Source organism: Lithobates pipiens, unplaced genomic scaffold (assembly GCF_037356315.1).
Source record: "Lithobates pipiens isolate NorthernLeopardFrog02 unplaced genomic scaffold, aLitPip1_a1.2 Scaffold_8, whole genome shotgun sequence".
NCBI lineage: Eukaryota > Metazoa > Chordata > Amphibia > Anura > Ranidae > Lithobates > Lithobates pipiens.
In genome coordinates, this window is record NW_027507903.1 from 572,335,751 (window position 1) to 572,351,982 (window position 16,232).

General features: G+C 41.9%; 1 protein-coding gene across 2 annotated transcripts in view; it reads right to left on the reverse strand.

The window, feature by feature from the left end:
* Positions 1–16,232, reverse strand: part of SHFL (shiftless antiviral inhibitor of ribosomal frameshifting) — a 50,917-nt gene that overhangs the window by 2,664 nt on the left and 32,021 nt on the right. For both annotated transcript variants that reach the window (XM_077470180.1, XM_077470179.1), the window contains exons 4-7: positions 14,467–14,508; positions 12,217–12,243; positions 4,924–5,079; positions 4,095–4,198 (exon numbers count right to left, since the gene is read on the reverse strand). In XM_077470180.1, the coding sequence (XP_077326306.1) occupies positions 4,095–4,198; positions 4,924–5,079; positions 12,217–12,243; positions 14,467–14,508 (329 nt within the window). The remainder of the gene's footprint in view (positions 1–4,094; positions 4,199–4,923; positions 5,080–12,216; positions 12,244–14,466; positions 14,509–16,232) is intronic.

The following is a 16,232-nucleotide window of genomic DNA, read 5'->3' on the forward strand; positions in this document are numbered from 1 at the left end:
AAATCCAATTGAGAATTTGTGGCAAGACTTGAAAATTACTGTTCACAGACACTCTTCATCCAATCTGACAGAGCTTGAGCTATTTTGCAAAATAGAATGGGCAACTCTCTAGATGTGGAAAGCTGATAGAGACATCCCCAAAAAGACTTGCAGCTGTAATTGCAGTAAAAGATGGTTCTACAAAGTATTGACTCAGGAGGACTGAATACAAATGTATGCCACACTTTTCACATATTAATTTGTAAAAAATGTAAAAAATAATTTATTACTTTCCTTCCACTTCACAATTATGTACCACTTTGTGTTGGTCTATCACATAAAATCCCAATAAAATACATTTGTGTTTCTTGTTGTACTATGACAAAATTTCAAGGGGTATGAACACTTTTTCAAGGCACTGTATGTGTTGTGTGGCTTAGGTGTGTCTTACACAAGTTAAGCACATTTTGTCTGAAATGGCACCAAATGTGCAGAAAGCAGCAACCTTTTCATATTTTACAAAAAAATGGGGTATATATTGTTTTTTTTTTAAATTGCGTTTGAAATTCGCTATGTGACAAAAAAATTGCAACGACTGCTATATTATTTTCTAGGGCCTCTTCTAAAAATATATATATAATGTTTGGGGGTTTTAAGTTATTTAAAAAAAATAATGATTACTGATTTTTGCCTGGTCAGCAAGTGGTTAAAAGAATGTTAGTTCTGAGCAGAGAAAGATGGGTTTTCATCTTTCTCTGGGTTTTGTAACTTCCGAATCAGGGTCTGGAAGTCAGAGACTTCAAAGTGCTTGTGGAGTTACCTACTTACTGACCAGGCAAAAATCTGTAATCAGTATTTTTTGCTAGAAAATAACTTAAAACCCTCAAACTTTATATAGGTATTTTAAGCAGAGGCCTTAGAGAATAAAATGGCAGTCGTTGCAATTTTTTATGTCACACGTTTTTTGCGCAACGATTTTCAAATTCACTTTTTTTAAAAAAATACACTCTGAATATAAAAAAAAACAATATATACCCCATTTATTTTGTAAAATATGAAGGATGATGTTACCTAACATGTCATGCTTCAAAAATGCGTGCACACGTGGAATGGTGCTAAACTACGGTACTTAAAAATCTCCATAGGTGAAGCTTTAAAAATGTCTACAAGTTACCAGTTTAGAGTTATAGAGGAGATCTAGTGCTAGAATTATCGCTCTCACTCTGACATTTGTGACGATACTTCACATGTGTGGTACGCACACTGTTTACATGTGAGGTATCGGCGCAAACGCGTAAAAGATAAAAATAAAAAAAAGGAAAAAGTGATGTCATGACGTCATTCCGTTACTCCTAGACCACAGAGATGAGCAGAGGCAATTTTTCCTTCGCTCATCTCTGTGCCCAGCTGCCACCAGCATCGGATTGGTTCCCAGAGCTACCGATTGCCCAGGTAAGCCTGGGAACCACTGCAAAGTGCACCCTCCCGCTGCTCAGACCACTTTTATCAGAAAGACCGACAATGCCCGAGGGAAACAATTGTGCCCGGGGGTATGACATCTAGCTGCATCCATAACCTCGGTATTAAAAGTCAAAATAATTATGTATTTTCCCAGTTAAGCCGTCTCCAACCCAGTGTCCGCGTCTTGCCAGAAACCAGCAGTCTAAGTGTGCAGGTGTTCACAGCCCTTATCATCTAAGACCTGACAACAGTTTGAGGTTCTATCCACAAGACAGGAGGTCTCTGCATAATGGTCAGGAGGACATTGATCCTTCCTTAGGAGTCAAAGAAGGGGCACGGGGCAGCCAAAGCATGTATGTCTGCACAGAGCAGGTTCAGATGGTGACAAAGCAGCAAGGAGCTTGAAAAGAGCCAAGGTACAGAATGTGTACAGGAGCACTGAGGTACGGTGCTTGATAGCCTGGAGGACCAAGGCAACAGGCCTGAACAGCTACAAGGCTGAATGTCATTTATGTTCATGTTGATGGTGGAAACCCCTGTGTGGGAAATTGATTTTCTGTATCTTTTTTTCATTTTATTAATAAAAGTTTGCCAATAAGCCCTTAAAGTGGTTGTAAAGCCTCCCCCACAACTTTGTCCCATGTAAATCAGCATAAAAAACCCTAATGAACACTGCTTGTAGATATCTCCTTACTTGCTTAGTATTGTTGTAATCCTTGTTGTTCTGTAGAATGAAGTCACTGAGCATGCCCATATCTCCCCTGATTTAAGGCACACTCTCTATGTCTTATCTATCTGTTATCGGGACTTCCTACAGCACAACACTGAACTCCCAGGAGGCTGCAGAGTCATACAGAGCTTCCTTCTACACACCATGTGACCATGCGACATGCCATGCAGTGTAAACTTGGCCATTACTGCAGTCTTATCAGCTGAAGCTGATAAGACTGCAGTAATGGCCAAGTTTACACTGCATGGTATGTCGCATGGTCACATGGTGTGAAGCTGATAAGACTGACAAAGGTAAACATTAGATATCGGCACAAGTAAATACTATGAAATAAAACATGTCAGCTATGAACAGGGAAGCAGGGTGGCCATAGAAACATTGAATTGAGAAGGAGGCTTGGTTAACAGTACAGGAAGTGCTCAATGTAAGGGCGGAAATACACTCCACTGTGGACTCAGAAAACAATACTTAAGATGCACTGCCTAACCCCTGGAAACAAGTTTTTTTAAAGTTTCTTTAACCACTTCCCGACCAGCGCATGACGATGTACGTAGACAGAATGGCACGGGCAGGCATATTGGCGTACAGGTACATCCAATATTCAATGCCGCCCTGCCATCGGGAGCGCGCCGCCGGCGGCGCGCTCCCGCGCTGTTCGGGACCCCCGTGAGTCCGGTCGCGGGACCCGCGGACTCGATCGCCGCAGGCATCCCCGCGATCGTCTCACGTAGCGGCCGAATGGAGGAAATGCCGTGTAAACAGCATTTCTCCATTCTGCCTAGCAACTAGTGACGCTGATCTCGGCTCCATGTGATTGGAGCAGAGATCAGTGTTCACTAAATGAAAGCCCAACCCCCCCACAGTTAGTAACACACCCCTAGGAACACTTAACCCCTACACTGCCACCCCCTGGTTAACCCCTTCACTGCCAGTGTCATTTACACAGGAATCACTGCATTCATATAGCAGTGATTACTGTATAAATGACAATGGTCCCAAAAATGTGTCAAAAATGTCCGATGTGTCCCCCACAATGTCGCAGTCACAATAAAAATCGCTGATCGCCGCCATTACTAGTAAAAAAAAAAAATAATAAAAAATTATTAATAAAAATGCTATAAAACTATCCCTATTTTGTAAACGCTATAACTTTTGCGCAAACCAATCAATAATCGCTTATTGCGATTTTTTTTACCAAAAATATGTAGAAGAATACGTATCGGCCTAAACTGAGGGAAAAAAATGTTTTTTTATATATTTTTGGGGGATATTATAACAAAAAGTAAAAAATAATGCGTTTTTTTCAAAATTGTCGCTCTATTTTTGTTTATAGCGCAAAAAATAAAAACCGCAGGGGTGATCAAATACCACCAAAAGAAAGCTCTATTTGTGGGAAAAAAAGGACGTCAATTTTGTTTGGGAGCCACGTCGCACGACCGCGCAATTGTCAGTTAAAGCGATGCAGTGCCGAATCGCAAAAAGTGGTCTGGTCTTTGACCAGCAAAATGGTCCGGTCTGCAAGTGGTTAAACAGTAAGTATTATGCGATTTGGGCTGGATTACAGTGGCTATAGTCTGATAATAACTTACTATTATAATGGACTGAATGAAAAGAAGCATCAAAGTGGGAGAGTTTACCTCCTCTTTAAACAGCACTTCTGGAGTGGACTTAACGAGAAGCACTATCACTGAGCAAAAACCCCAAGCCATCACAATCCTCTATCCTGCTTGGCAATTGAAACACAGGCTGCTATAGGCAACACATTATAATTTCTCCCTACTATGGAATATGAATTGTTGTAAACAAGAGATAAATTAAGAGAATGAACAATAAAATGTGAAGTTCATAAAGAATAAAAAGAAATCAGAGAGAGAAGACAATAATGAAATAGAAGAATAAAGCTCAGGCTTCCTCGTTTCTTTACTTGAACATCCGGTTGCAGGTCCGGCAATTGAACTCCGCAATCCCCCACATCTTATCATAAGGCACTGGGTCGTATTTCTTCCGGCAGATGTGACATCTGGACACCTGAATAGAAAAAGCGAGCACATTAATAGAACACTAGCAACATCCTACTAAACTCTGAATGACTAAAGATTTAAAGGGAACATATCGGAATATTTCAGTGAAGGTTTGAAATCCCCAATCTTCTCCCTCTTCTCTGTGCAGCACTTCCGGGATGGATCAGAATGTTGTTCTCTGCCAGGGCTGATCAATTAGAATCAATGTGATCCATCCCAGAAGCCCTGAGAGGGAGAAGAGTAGTGCTTCCCAATCCCTGGACTGCTACACCAGCTGTGTGGGCACAGACAGCTCATCAAACACAGACGTACTGCAGGGACCAGGAGGATGAGTGGTGTTAGGCCCCTGTAAGATGGCGCCTCCGCTAAGAGGAATCCGCTGATCTCCGCTGAGCAGGATGACAGGTCCATGTCCCCTCCACTATGCAGAGCAGACAACACAGTCCCGCGCTCCTCTATGGGGCAACTGGATGGAAATAAACTGCCTGTCTGTTTCCATCTGATCTGCCGGATGAATGAGGCATAGGACCACCATCCATCTGTTTTTGGTGGACAGGATTGTATTGTAGAGGGTATCAGTGGACATGAAACCTTAATAACCGAAAACCTTAATAACCGAAAAATAAACTACAAAGGCATTTTACCCTTATTTTATTTCAAGAACATTAGGTCCAAATGTAAAAGTGCAATATAATACCCCACCACTGCTTCACTTTTACTCCGGCCACCCACCTCTTTCCTCTGTGGAACCCTTCGCCACCACATCTTGTCACATTCTTTGCAGGAGAACTGGCGGTTATGAGCGGGGATAAGGTTTTCAGTAGCATTGTTGAACATTTTTAAGTTCTTCTCTGTCAGAGGAAGGTGCTTCAACCTTTCAGCCAGGTTCTGAGGAGAAAATAAACGAAGATCATTTCTCAAGTCCAAATTTTCAGCAAACATCACATTCCAATGCTCTTCAAGATCAGGATTACTCCCATTAGTGTAACAGTGCAAAGAAGATACAGAATAATAAATGGTTCTCACAGGCTGTCCGATCAGGTCCGCCTGTCAATTTTTCTGGAGGATCTGATCAGACCTTACAGTCTCCTCTATGTCCGCTGACATCGGTCGATATCCAATCTGATCCTGCCCGGAAAAATCCAGATGGATGGTGTGGTCCTATTTTTTAACTGTCTGGTGGATCGGATCAGATAAAAAGCGGACAGGCAAAACAGTTCACCCACTTTCTGCTATTAGTCCACTAAACTTACTATAGCTCGCTCCTGGAAGAGCTCCTCGGTTCATATTGCTTGTTCAGGTGTAAGGTCTCCAGGATCTTGCCTAATAAGCACCTTGCAAGTAAGCTTAATGATTCCGTACCTTACTTTAAATAGGTATGGGAGCCACGGGCTCATTACAGTAAGACTGAACTGTAGGAACTCTATTTCTAGACCTTGGTCGGGATTCCTGATCTCAAGACAGTTCAGGCTCCTCGCCTGGGTTGCCCCCTCTTTCTTTTTCCTCCCCTGGGTCCTAGGTTTTGGTCGGTGCTCTAACCGGGTCCCCCACTACTCCCCTTTCTCTTTCCGCTTCTTCACTTCTTTATTTTTGAACTGTATGGTATTATGATTGGGGCTAGTCTTTGTTTTAAGCCTTCGGTACACATTGGACCCCCAGGCTCGAATGTCCCTCTGAAATATTTTGGCACCCTTATGCTTCTTCGTTTTTTTTTATTGCCTCTGTGTTTGCTAGTCTTATCATACTTAAAGGATAAGTTCACCTTTGTTCACGTTTTTTTTTTCTAAATTCCAGCTCCCTATGTACCAATATAGCTTTCATGTACTTTTTCTGCAAAAATATCAACACTATCTATTAATTCTACATATACTTACTTCACTTGTCCACATCCATTTGTAATGTCTTACTTCCTGGTCAGACTAGAGGTTATGACACAGGAAGGAGTTGACCAGCTGACCTCATTAGCGCACACCTTTGCATCATCCACCTACACATTCCCAGTAGCACATTTTTTTTAATAAAATGCAATCAATCAATGATCATCCTTCTCACTTTAGGTACGCCCATTTGCCCACCGCTGCCATTGTGCCGACGTATATCGGCATGTAGCGGTCGGCATGTGGTTAAAGCTAGTCAGAATACTAAAAATATTTTGTACAGAGAGGTCACATAGGAAGGAGTTGACCAGCCGACCTCATTAGCACACACCCTGCATCACCCACTCATTCCCAGTGCACGTTTTTTTAAATGAGATGCAATCAATCAGTGATCACCCTTCTCATTAAATACACAGTATACAATCATATGGCATAGTGTATGGCCATCTTTATACAAGTACATAGGAGGGAGTGGACAGAAACACCCCGTTCACATCTCTGCATAGTGGGAATTTGCATTCCTACATGCGTCTTTTTTTTTTTTTTGCAAGGTGGGGAGGTGTTTTGGAGCATTTCCACCTTAATGGGGTACCGTAAACACAGAAATGTGAATGGGTCCTGAAAGTGAAATTGGTGCATTAACACAAGAACAATGAGGTTCCATTCACATCTGTGTGTTTCCCTGCATTTCAGAAATGACAGTAAAAAACGCACGAAGCTCTACTCTAAAAAAGGTTCTGAAGCTTCTTTGGGGCGATTGCTGTGTGTAGGGCAGCTCATTCAGATGGATGGGGTGCCCTATGTTTGATGAGTGAAAATGCTCCAAAACGCCTCCCCACCTCGCAAAAAAAATAAAAACAAAAAAACGCATGTGGGAATGCAAGTTCCCGCTATGCGGAGATGTGAATGGGGCTTGACAGCTGAGTGTTTCTGTTCACTCCCTTCTATGTACTTGTATAAAGATGGCCATACACTATGCAATCTGATTGTATATTGTGTATTTAGTGAGAAGGGGGATCACTGATTGATTGCATCTCATTTAAAAAACCATGCAGCTGGGAATGGGTGGATAGAATAGAATGCATTAAGGTGAAAAAACATTTACCTTTACAACCCCTTTAATGGGTAGGAGGGTGGATGATGCAGGGTGTGTGCTAATGAGGTCAGCTGGTCAACTCCTTCCTATGTGACCTCTCTGTACAAAATATTTTTTGTATTCTGACTAGCTCTAACCACTTGCTGACTGCTGCATGCCGATATACGTCGGCACAATGGCAGCGGTGGGCAAATGGGCGTACCTGCACGTCCCCTTTAAATTGCAGGGCAAGTGCGTGCGAGTCCGCCGGTCTCCTGGCAATTATGTCACGGAGCCGCAGAATGGGGAAGTGTAAACAAGGCATTTCCCAGTTCTGCCTTGTGACATGACAGAGATCACTGCTCTCTGTCATCAGGAGCAGTAATCTCAGTCATGTGAGTGGTAGTCCATCCCCCCACAGTTAGAATGACTCCCTAGGACACACTTAACCGATTCATCGCCCCCTAGTGTTTAACCCCTTCCTTGCCATTGTCATTTACACAGTAATCAGTGCATTTTTATAGCACTGATCGATGTATAAATGACAATAGTCGAAAAATAATGACAAAAGTGACCGATGTGTCTGCCATAATGTCAGTCATGTTAAAAAAAAAATCGCAGATCGCCGCATTACTAATGAAAAAAAATAATTATAATAAAAATGCCATAAAACTATCCCCTCTTTTGTAGACGCTATAACTTTTGCGCAAACAATTTAATATACGCTTATTGAGATTTTTTTTTTACCAAAAATATGTAACATACATATCGGCCTAAACTCAGGAAAAAAATGTGTTTTTCTATATATTTTTGGGGGATATTTATTATAGCAAAAAGTAAAATATATTGCGTTTTTTTCAAAATTGTCGCTCTTTTTTGTTTATAGTGCAAAAAATAAAAACCAAAGAGGTGATCAAATACCACCAAAAGAAAGCTCTATCTGTGGGAAAAAAAGGACGTCAATTTTGTTTGGGTACAGCGTTGCACGACTGCGCAATTGTCAGTTAAAATAACGCAGTGCCGAATCTCAAAAAGTATTCTGGTCAGGACCGGGGTAAAATCTTCTGGGGCTGAAGCAGTCAATAAAAAAGATTGAAAAAAGCAAAAAAAAGCTGACAAGCGCTCCGTTTCCATCCGATTTCCCCATAGAGGAGAGAACGGGAACTGGGTCTGTGTCTGCTCCGCACAGGGGGGGGACAGAACCTGTCATCCTCCTGCTCAGCGGGGATAAATGGAGCGATACCACAGCTGAGCAAGTGGAGGCGCCTGTGTGAAAGTGTTTATAGCATTTCATTGCTCCTTATTGCACCATCTGTAGTCTTAGCATTGTTAAGTTTAGTGGTTTCCAGCATTGTTCAGTTTATCTTGATATGAAATCATGCAATAGCGCTGAAGCTTGATATGCCAAAAAGCCAAGCACCAGTGCTATCATGGGGGGGGGGGGGGGACACAAGTAAGTCATATAACCCCTATACTCAGAAATTCCATTTTTTTTTGTGCGCCTGAATGGAGCAGTAGGAGAATGCAGGGACAGCGAGTGTATGCTGGAGAGGAGATGAGCATTAAATTAGAGTATAGGTGTATTTCAGCTGTGCACTGCAAAAAGCTTGTGTCCATGAAGGGGTTAATCAGCAGGCATCTGCACGCTGTAGATTAACATTCCTGGTTTGACACAGTTGCACATTCCTAGCTGTCAGATTATGTCCTTCCTGACAACTAAGGACTGGGAACCAATCAGGTTGCTTCCCAATCATGTAACCCCATGACCATTAGGACAAGGTGATCACAAGAGGTTTATAAGTAAGCAAGCAGCAGTTAAGTTTTTAACCCTTTGCTGACAAGTGTACACACATATTATATGTGGTGTCTTCCTCCATTGGGCCACATGTGTGCGGAACTGTGTTAGTGCTGGGCGCACGATGCGTAACGCTTTCCCAGCATGAAGACTGAGCTGTCACTGGCAGCTTCAGGTCATGTACTAAAGATCGGCAGCAGGGAAGACCAGCTCTCAATCACATGATCACTGTTATAGCCTGTGATTAGCTATTGCAGTAATCAGTACTTGTACAGCCTGCCGCTGTACTCTTTGGCTAGGTTCACACTGGTGCGGTGCGGGAACCACAGCGATTTAAGTGCTGGTTCCCACATTGCATCTGAATCGCAGGCAGTTCACACTGACATCTGCAAACCGTTGTCAATATAAAGTTAATGACACCCCCAAATCGGTTCGCAGAATTCAGTGTGAACTGTGGAATTGGATAACATGGATCTGAATAGCCATTCCATCCGATTCCAGTGCAGAAAAAAAAAGGGTCCTGCACCATTTTGGTGAAAATGCCCTTTAACCCTGGCTCACATTGGTACGATTTTACATGCGATTTGACATTTCAAATTGGCGGCAATGGCACTGTCCCAATTGGTGCGATGCTGCATTTGCGGCGCAGCACCAATTTCAAAAAGTAGTTTCTGTATTACTTTTTGCGATTTAAATCTGCACAGATGTCTCTGAAATCTCAGCCGACACATGCAGGAGTTAAAACGCACGAGTTCAGCTTCATTCCCGCAGCTCAGTGTGAACCTGGGCTTACTGGTGTTTGTCATGCCATTTACCTGTTTACACTTGTAAGTAGTTTTTTAATTTAATAAAAGCTGGATTTTAACAATACTACACTATGAGAGATCTTCCTCGGCTGGATTCACACCTATGTATTTTTAGTGCTTTTTGCATTTTGCAGATTTGCAATACAGTCCATTTATCATGGTTTTCTATGGAACACGTTCTGTAGTGCAAATCTGCAAAATGCAACAAGCACTAAAAATGCATCGGTGTGAATCCAGCCTTCCTCTAGCCTATCATTGAATTACATTGACCACGTGATGGATGACTGTGGTCAGCGGGATGAGCTCCATACCTGGAAGTCATTATCCATCCATCCATATGGGATCTTTTCCAAAGAGCAGCCAGACCTTCTTCCTCTGAGGTCTGACGATCTGGTACGCAGTTTGTGATTGGTGGTGCACACAAGCGGTGAAGAGTTTTACTTTGCGGGATTATTGGAATATATTGGCGCATTCATTTTTTTGGTTATGGACTTTGCACAGAGCACTTTATTGGAACTTTATTGATTTGATTATCTGAACACAATATGAATTTGTTTTTTGCTTTTCACGTGATACATTTTCTATATATCGGATGCATTATATTTTGATTGGCGGGTCGGCTAATGCTTCGGTACACAGGCATCTAAACAAGGTGGTCTTTCTGCATGGATCCAGAGAAAGCATGGATCCTGTGTTGCTAAGCAGGGGCTCCGATCCATGCGTTCCCCTAGTTTAAGCACCTCCCTCACAGTAGTAAAGCACTGGTCAGGCACACAGTTAACCCTTTGATCGCCCCTGATGTTAATCCCTTCCCTGCAGGTGTCATTAGTACAGTGACAGTGCATATTTTGAACACTGATCACTGTATTGGTGTCACTGGTCCCCAAAAAGTGGCAAAAGTGACAGTTCATTTCCAGACTGTCCCCTGCAATATTGCAGTCCCGCTGATCACCACCATTACAAGTAAAAAATAAAAATCTCCCATAGTTTGTAGACGCTATAACTTTTGCGCAAACCAATCAATATATGCTCATTGGGATTTTTTTTACCAAAGATATTTAGCAGAATACAAGTTGGCCTAAATATTTTTTACTTTTTGCTATAATACATATCCAATAAAAAAAATTTTACAAATATTTTTTCATCAGTTTAGGCCTATATGTATCCTTCTACATATTTTTGGTATCCCAATAAGGGTATATTGATTGGTCTGCGCAAAAGTTATAGTGTCTATAAATTATGGGATAGATTTATGGACTTTTTTTTTTATTGTTTTTACTAGTAATGGCGGAGATCAGCGATTTTTAGCGGGACTGCGACATTGTGGCTGACAAATCTGATCCTTTTGACACATTTTGGTGACAAGTGACAACAATACAGTGACTAGTGCTATAAAGATGTACTAATCAATGTACAAATGGCCCTGGCAGGGAAGGGGTTAACACTAGGGGGCGATCAAAGGGTTAAGTGTTCCCTAGGGAGGTGATTTCTAACTGTGGGGGGAGTGGACTGACTGGGAGTAGAGAGAGATCGCTGTTCCTGATCACTAGGAACAGACCATCACGCTGAACTCTCCTGTCAGAACAGGGATCTGCTTTGTTTACACTGGCACATCCCTATTCTGGCGCTCTGAGGAGCGATCGCGGGTGGACATTGTGGCTGCAGGACCCACACATCGGCTCCCCCGCTGTGCAACGGGCACGCCACCACAGTGACTCATGTACGAAACGACATACGGGTATGTCATTCCACGCAATAGGGCCGCCCTGCTGCAGTATATATGCGGTGAGTGGTCCTTAAGTGGTTAAAGTGGTTGTAAACACTTATATATACCCAATGAAGTGATCTCTCGCTCCTCCCCTGTCAGAACAGGGATCTGCCTTGTTTACATAGGCCTGTATCTATTACATGAAATGACACACAGGTATGTCGTTTCCTGCAATAGAGCCGCCCTGCCACAGTATATGTACGGCTGGCGGTCTTTAAGTGGTTAAAGTGGTTGTAAACCCTTACATATACCCAGTGAAGTGACTGGCCTCATGTGATACACAGAGATGAAAAAAAAAACCTCCAACATAAGTTGTGCCTGTTTATCTGCGGTCTTCTCTACATTCGTTCAAAGTTCTAAAATATTTAAAGTTTGTCTGAGAGTTCAGAAAAAAGGGGGCGGAGAGCTGAAGACACTCTCTGAAGAGCTCAGTGAGGAGAGCTCTGATTGGAGGGGAGGGACACACCCCACTTCACACAGCAGCAGAGCTAAGGTTGTCAATCACAACCTGTGTGCCGGGGCTCCCTCTCCTGTTTTTTTTTTTTTTTTAACTATTTAAATACCTATCTTTGCCTTGAATCAACAAAACCCAATCCTAAGGGAAGGGGCCGTGCACAAAGTGGGCTTTTCCCTGTATCACTGCTCACATTTGGTGGAGATCCCCTTTAAGTCATTTCTGGTTATTGTATACTTATAAACCGTACCTGTATGTCCTTGTCTGTACTCAGGTCCTGCCAGAGAAAAAAAAAGACAAATAGATCTTCTTAGTAAACCGTTATATGACTTGGAGAAGTACCAGCCACACAAATAGGAGAAAAGCAAGGAGAGATTTTCAGGCGTCGAGTGTCTTCTGGCACTCAAGTATGTAAGGCCTGCCAGAGACATTAATCTCTTGTATAGTAGAGGAGGATGACTGTACAGCTCAAACAATATGCAGCCAATAAAAGCCTAATAGTGATATATTACAACAAAGAAAATACAAGCATTCAGTGTCCTTGACCACTATCACATGACAATATTTTAGCCCTTGTATTTAAAGAGCAACTACACTAAATCTGAGCACCGCAAACCAAAAATACAATTTCATTGATTTTTAATTATAAAAGCAAACTCCTCCATCCATCCACGTCTCCATGTTTTATTTTGCAGAGTAATCATTTTGAACCCCCCCCCCCCCAGCATTTCTGTCTGTGGCCATCTTGAGTAAGGGCAGATTATTCATGTAGCATTTACTTCCTGGAATCCATCTGCCCTTAGCTCAGGCATGCAGGCAGGAGGGTGTGCTTAGCTAAAAGACCCCCTCCTCCCGTTCTGAAGACTCCTGGGATGTATGACATCATTTGCCTAGGCCAGAAACCAGGAAGTAACTGAAGAAATGTAAACAAAAAAAAAACAAGTGTAAAACAAGTAAATCTGATATACTTTACTATCTATTTCCTAATTCTAGCAGTATAAAGATTAACCATAATCAATTGTGATTGAGAGAGAGAGAGAAGTTCCACTTTAAGATTTCTGTCATGAGATAAATCCTATGGCATAGCTCCCAAATGTCCCTGATTTCAAGGGACTGTCCATGATTTGTCCCTCTGTCCCTCATCCCTCCTCATTTGTCCCTCATTTTGCTCTGATCTATATAGATGTATATAAAATGCACTTTTTATCTATCAAAAAGTGCTTTCATCTGATTTCTAAATTGCTGCATTTGTAAATTCCAAAAGCCAATATAAAGGAATATTAGGGGTAAAAAAAAACAGGTGTGTTTTTTCCAATCTTGTTTTTTTTTTGGTACAATTCTCCTTTAAGGGGGCGTGGCAAGGGGTGTGTCCTATGCCTGCATACTTGTGCTGATAGGTGTCCCTCATTCCCATCTCAAAAAGTTGGGAGGTATGCTAAGGGGTTGATTTACTAAAGGCAACACTGGAGGAAGAAGACATCACCAGAAGAAGAAGACACATTGGGGGACATTCTTCATTTTTAATAAAGGACTTATCAAAAACTGTGAATTAGTTTTCTGTAACACTACACTTTTTTTTTGGGTGACTGGGTAGGAGTACAATGTACCCCATACTCATTCACATGGAGGGGGATCAGGATCTGGGAGCATCCAGATTCCAATAAGCCCCCTATCCACAGACCCCCACAACCACAGCCCAGGGTTGTGGGGAAAAGGCCCTTGTCATGTTAAGAGTACGTTGCCTTGTATTGTAAGTGTACGGTCTACCCTCATGTTGTAAAGCGCTGCGTAAACTGCTAGCGCTATATAAATCCTGTATAATAATAATAAGGTTCCTAATAATATGGTTTTCCTGGCCTGCATGCTCAGATAAGGGCCTGGTATGGATTCTGAGGGGGGGACCCACAACAGTTTTTTTTTTTTGGCATGGAGTTTCCCCTCAAATTCGACAAGAAATATGGCGTGGGGTCCCCCCCCCCAAGATCCATACCAGGCCCAAAGGGTCTGGTACAGATCCAGGGGGTGCGGGGTTCTCCCTCAAGATCCTCAGAGCACAAGTGACATCAGTTTAGATGATGATCCCAACTTCCATTCAAATCAAGGGGCTGAAATGCCCAAGTCGGACCAAAGCAGTGCAGGGAGCATTTTCAAAGTCGGACCAGTTAAGACGGTTCTCATAGGGAACCATTGATGTTGACATGTCATGTGACTTGTGCTCTTGAAGTCATAGTGTGAATCGGCCCTTAGCTGGATTTAGTACTTTCTATCCTCACAGGTACCCTTTAAATCGGATGATCAGCATGACAGCTATGCAGCTAGAATTTGATTACATACCATGTATATTTCTCATGGCAAGTTCCCTTTAAGTAGCTCTTTCCTTCGGTACAATAATAGAAAAACCGAACGCTCAGCTGAACACGATCCCTGCATGTCAGGCCAGGGAAGTGGTTAACCCACAAAAACAATCCATTTCTCGAATACTACACAATTGTACAATTACCTTTGGCGTGTCTTTGTCCTTCTTTAGTTTATTGATTACATTCTGGAAAACAGACATTTTAATATTAAGAGAGACAGCCAACAAGATAAATCTACTTTATATGGAAACTCTCACCTGGCAAAACCTTTCCAAGGTAATGCAGCCCCGGAGGAGACTACTAGAGGCTGTACAGACAAACACTGCAAAGGCATGGTCTGCTGTTGTCACCATCACAAAGCTGCTCTTATGCCCCATACACACTATCAGATTTTCTGCAGATTTTTGTCTTCAGATTTTCCAAAACCATGTAGTACAAGAGCCTACCTGGTTGCATACAAATTTAAACTCCTAAGGTTTGACCTCATATTATATGGTTTTGGTAAATCTGAAGACAAAAATCAGCAGAAAATCTGGTAGTGTGTATGGGGCTTTATGCAATGATGGGCAGCTGGAGTGAGTACAGGAAGTGGCTAAAGAGGACGCAGGAGATTAGCAGCACTAAAGCCTCGTACACTCAATCGAATTTTCTGCCGAGAATTGTGTGATGTTAGACTGTTGGCGGAAAATCCGACCGTTTGTACACTCCATCGGACAATTGTTGTCGGATTTTCCATGGACAAATGTTGGATGGCAGGTTTTAAAAAATTTTGCGGACAAATGTCTGTTGTTGGATTTTCTGATCGTGTACACAAGTCTGTCGGACAAAAGTACAAACACACATGCTTGGAAGCTCCATCTTGTAAACTAGCGTTCATAATGGAGAATTAACATTTGTGACGCGGCAAATTATGAAATCTTGAAATGTAGCGCACATTCTCTTCTTCTTTAATGGGATAATAATGAAGCTGCTTTGCTGGTGACACTGATGGAATTATTGCAAACAAATTTTCAAAGGCTTTTTTCTTCTAGTGATATCAAGAATAATATTATTATGTTTTTTTTTTTTTTTTTTTTTTGGGCAAGTTAGCACAACACCATTATCCCGTAGTTTTTAAGATCAAAGATACAACTATGTTGGTGTCCCTTGTTAATTTTACATTGTATTTTTTAAAATGTAACTGCCTACTCCCAAACTGTAATTTGATATAAAACACATAGCCAAGTATTATTCTCCACAATTTTTTTTTTATTGTGCATTAAAAAAAGAAAACAAATAAAATTAGACATGCTATCTGCCAATAGAACGTAAACCAAGTGCATTCTATGCATCCAAAAATATAGAAAATATACCAAATCAAATCATTATTCAACCAAAAAATAAAATAAAAGCCTCATGCATGTGTTCTGCTTCTTAATATAGGGGTCAACAATGCCAAGAGTTGGTGAAAGCAGGGGTCCATCATCCGGAGATAATTCCGAAAATCACCCGGATTATTATCCTGGAGCTCCCGCAGCAAAGGCATATGACATAATTGGTCACGATTAATAAAGCAACCAATTTTTGGTCCAAGAACTCCTCCTCCTGATCCTGGACTGTACTTGGGTCAAAGAAATAACTCCAAGGCCAATAATAAATAACACGTTATCTCCTCTGATTCCACATGTCTGGTTGACAAACAGCCTTTAAGAAACGAACTGAAAAGCACGAAATGAAAAACGAAATGAAAAGCGCGAATCAACACTCACCAAACTTCTACTAACACAAAATTAGCAGACGGAGCCCAAGGGGGGGGCGCTAAAGAGTTGAAAAAACACGTAGTACTTCACTACGTTCGTGTTTGTTGGCCGACAATTCCTTGCCATTTGTAAGCAAGACAAAATCCAGGCACACGCCTTCGGACAAAAGT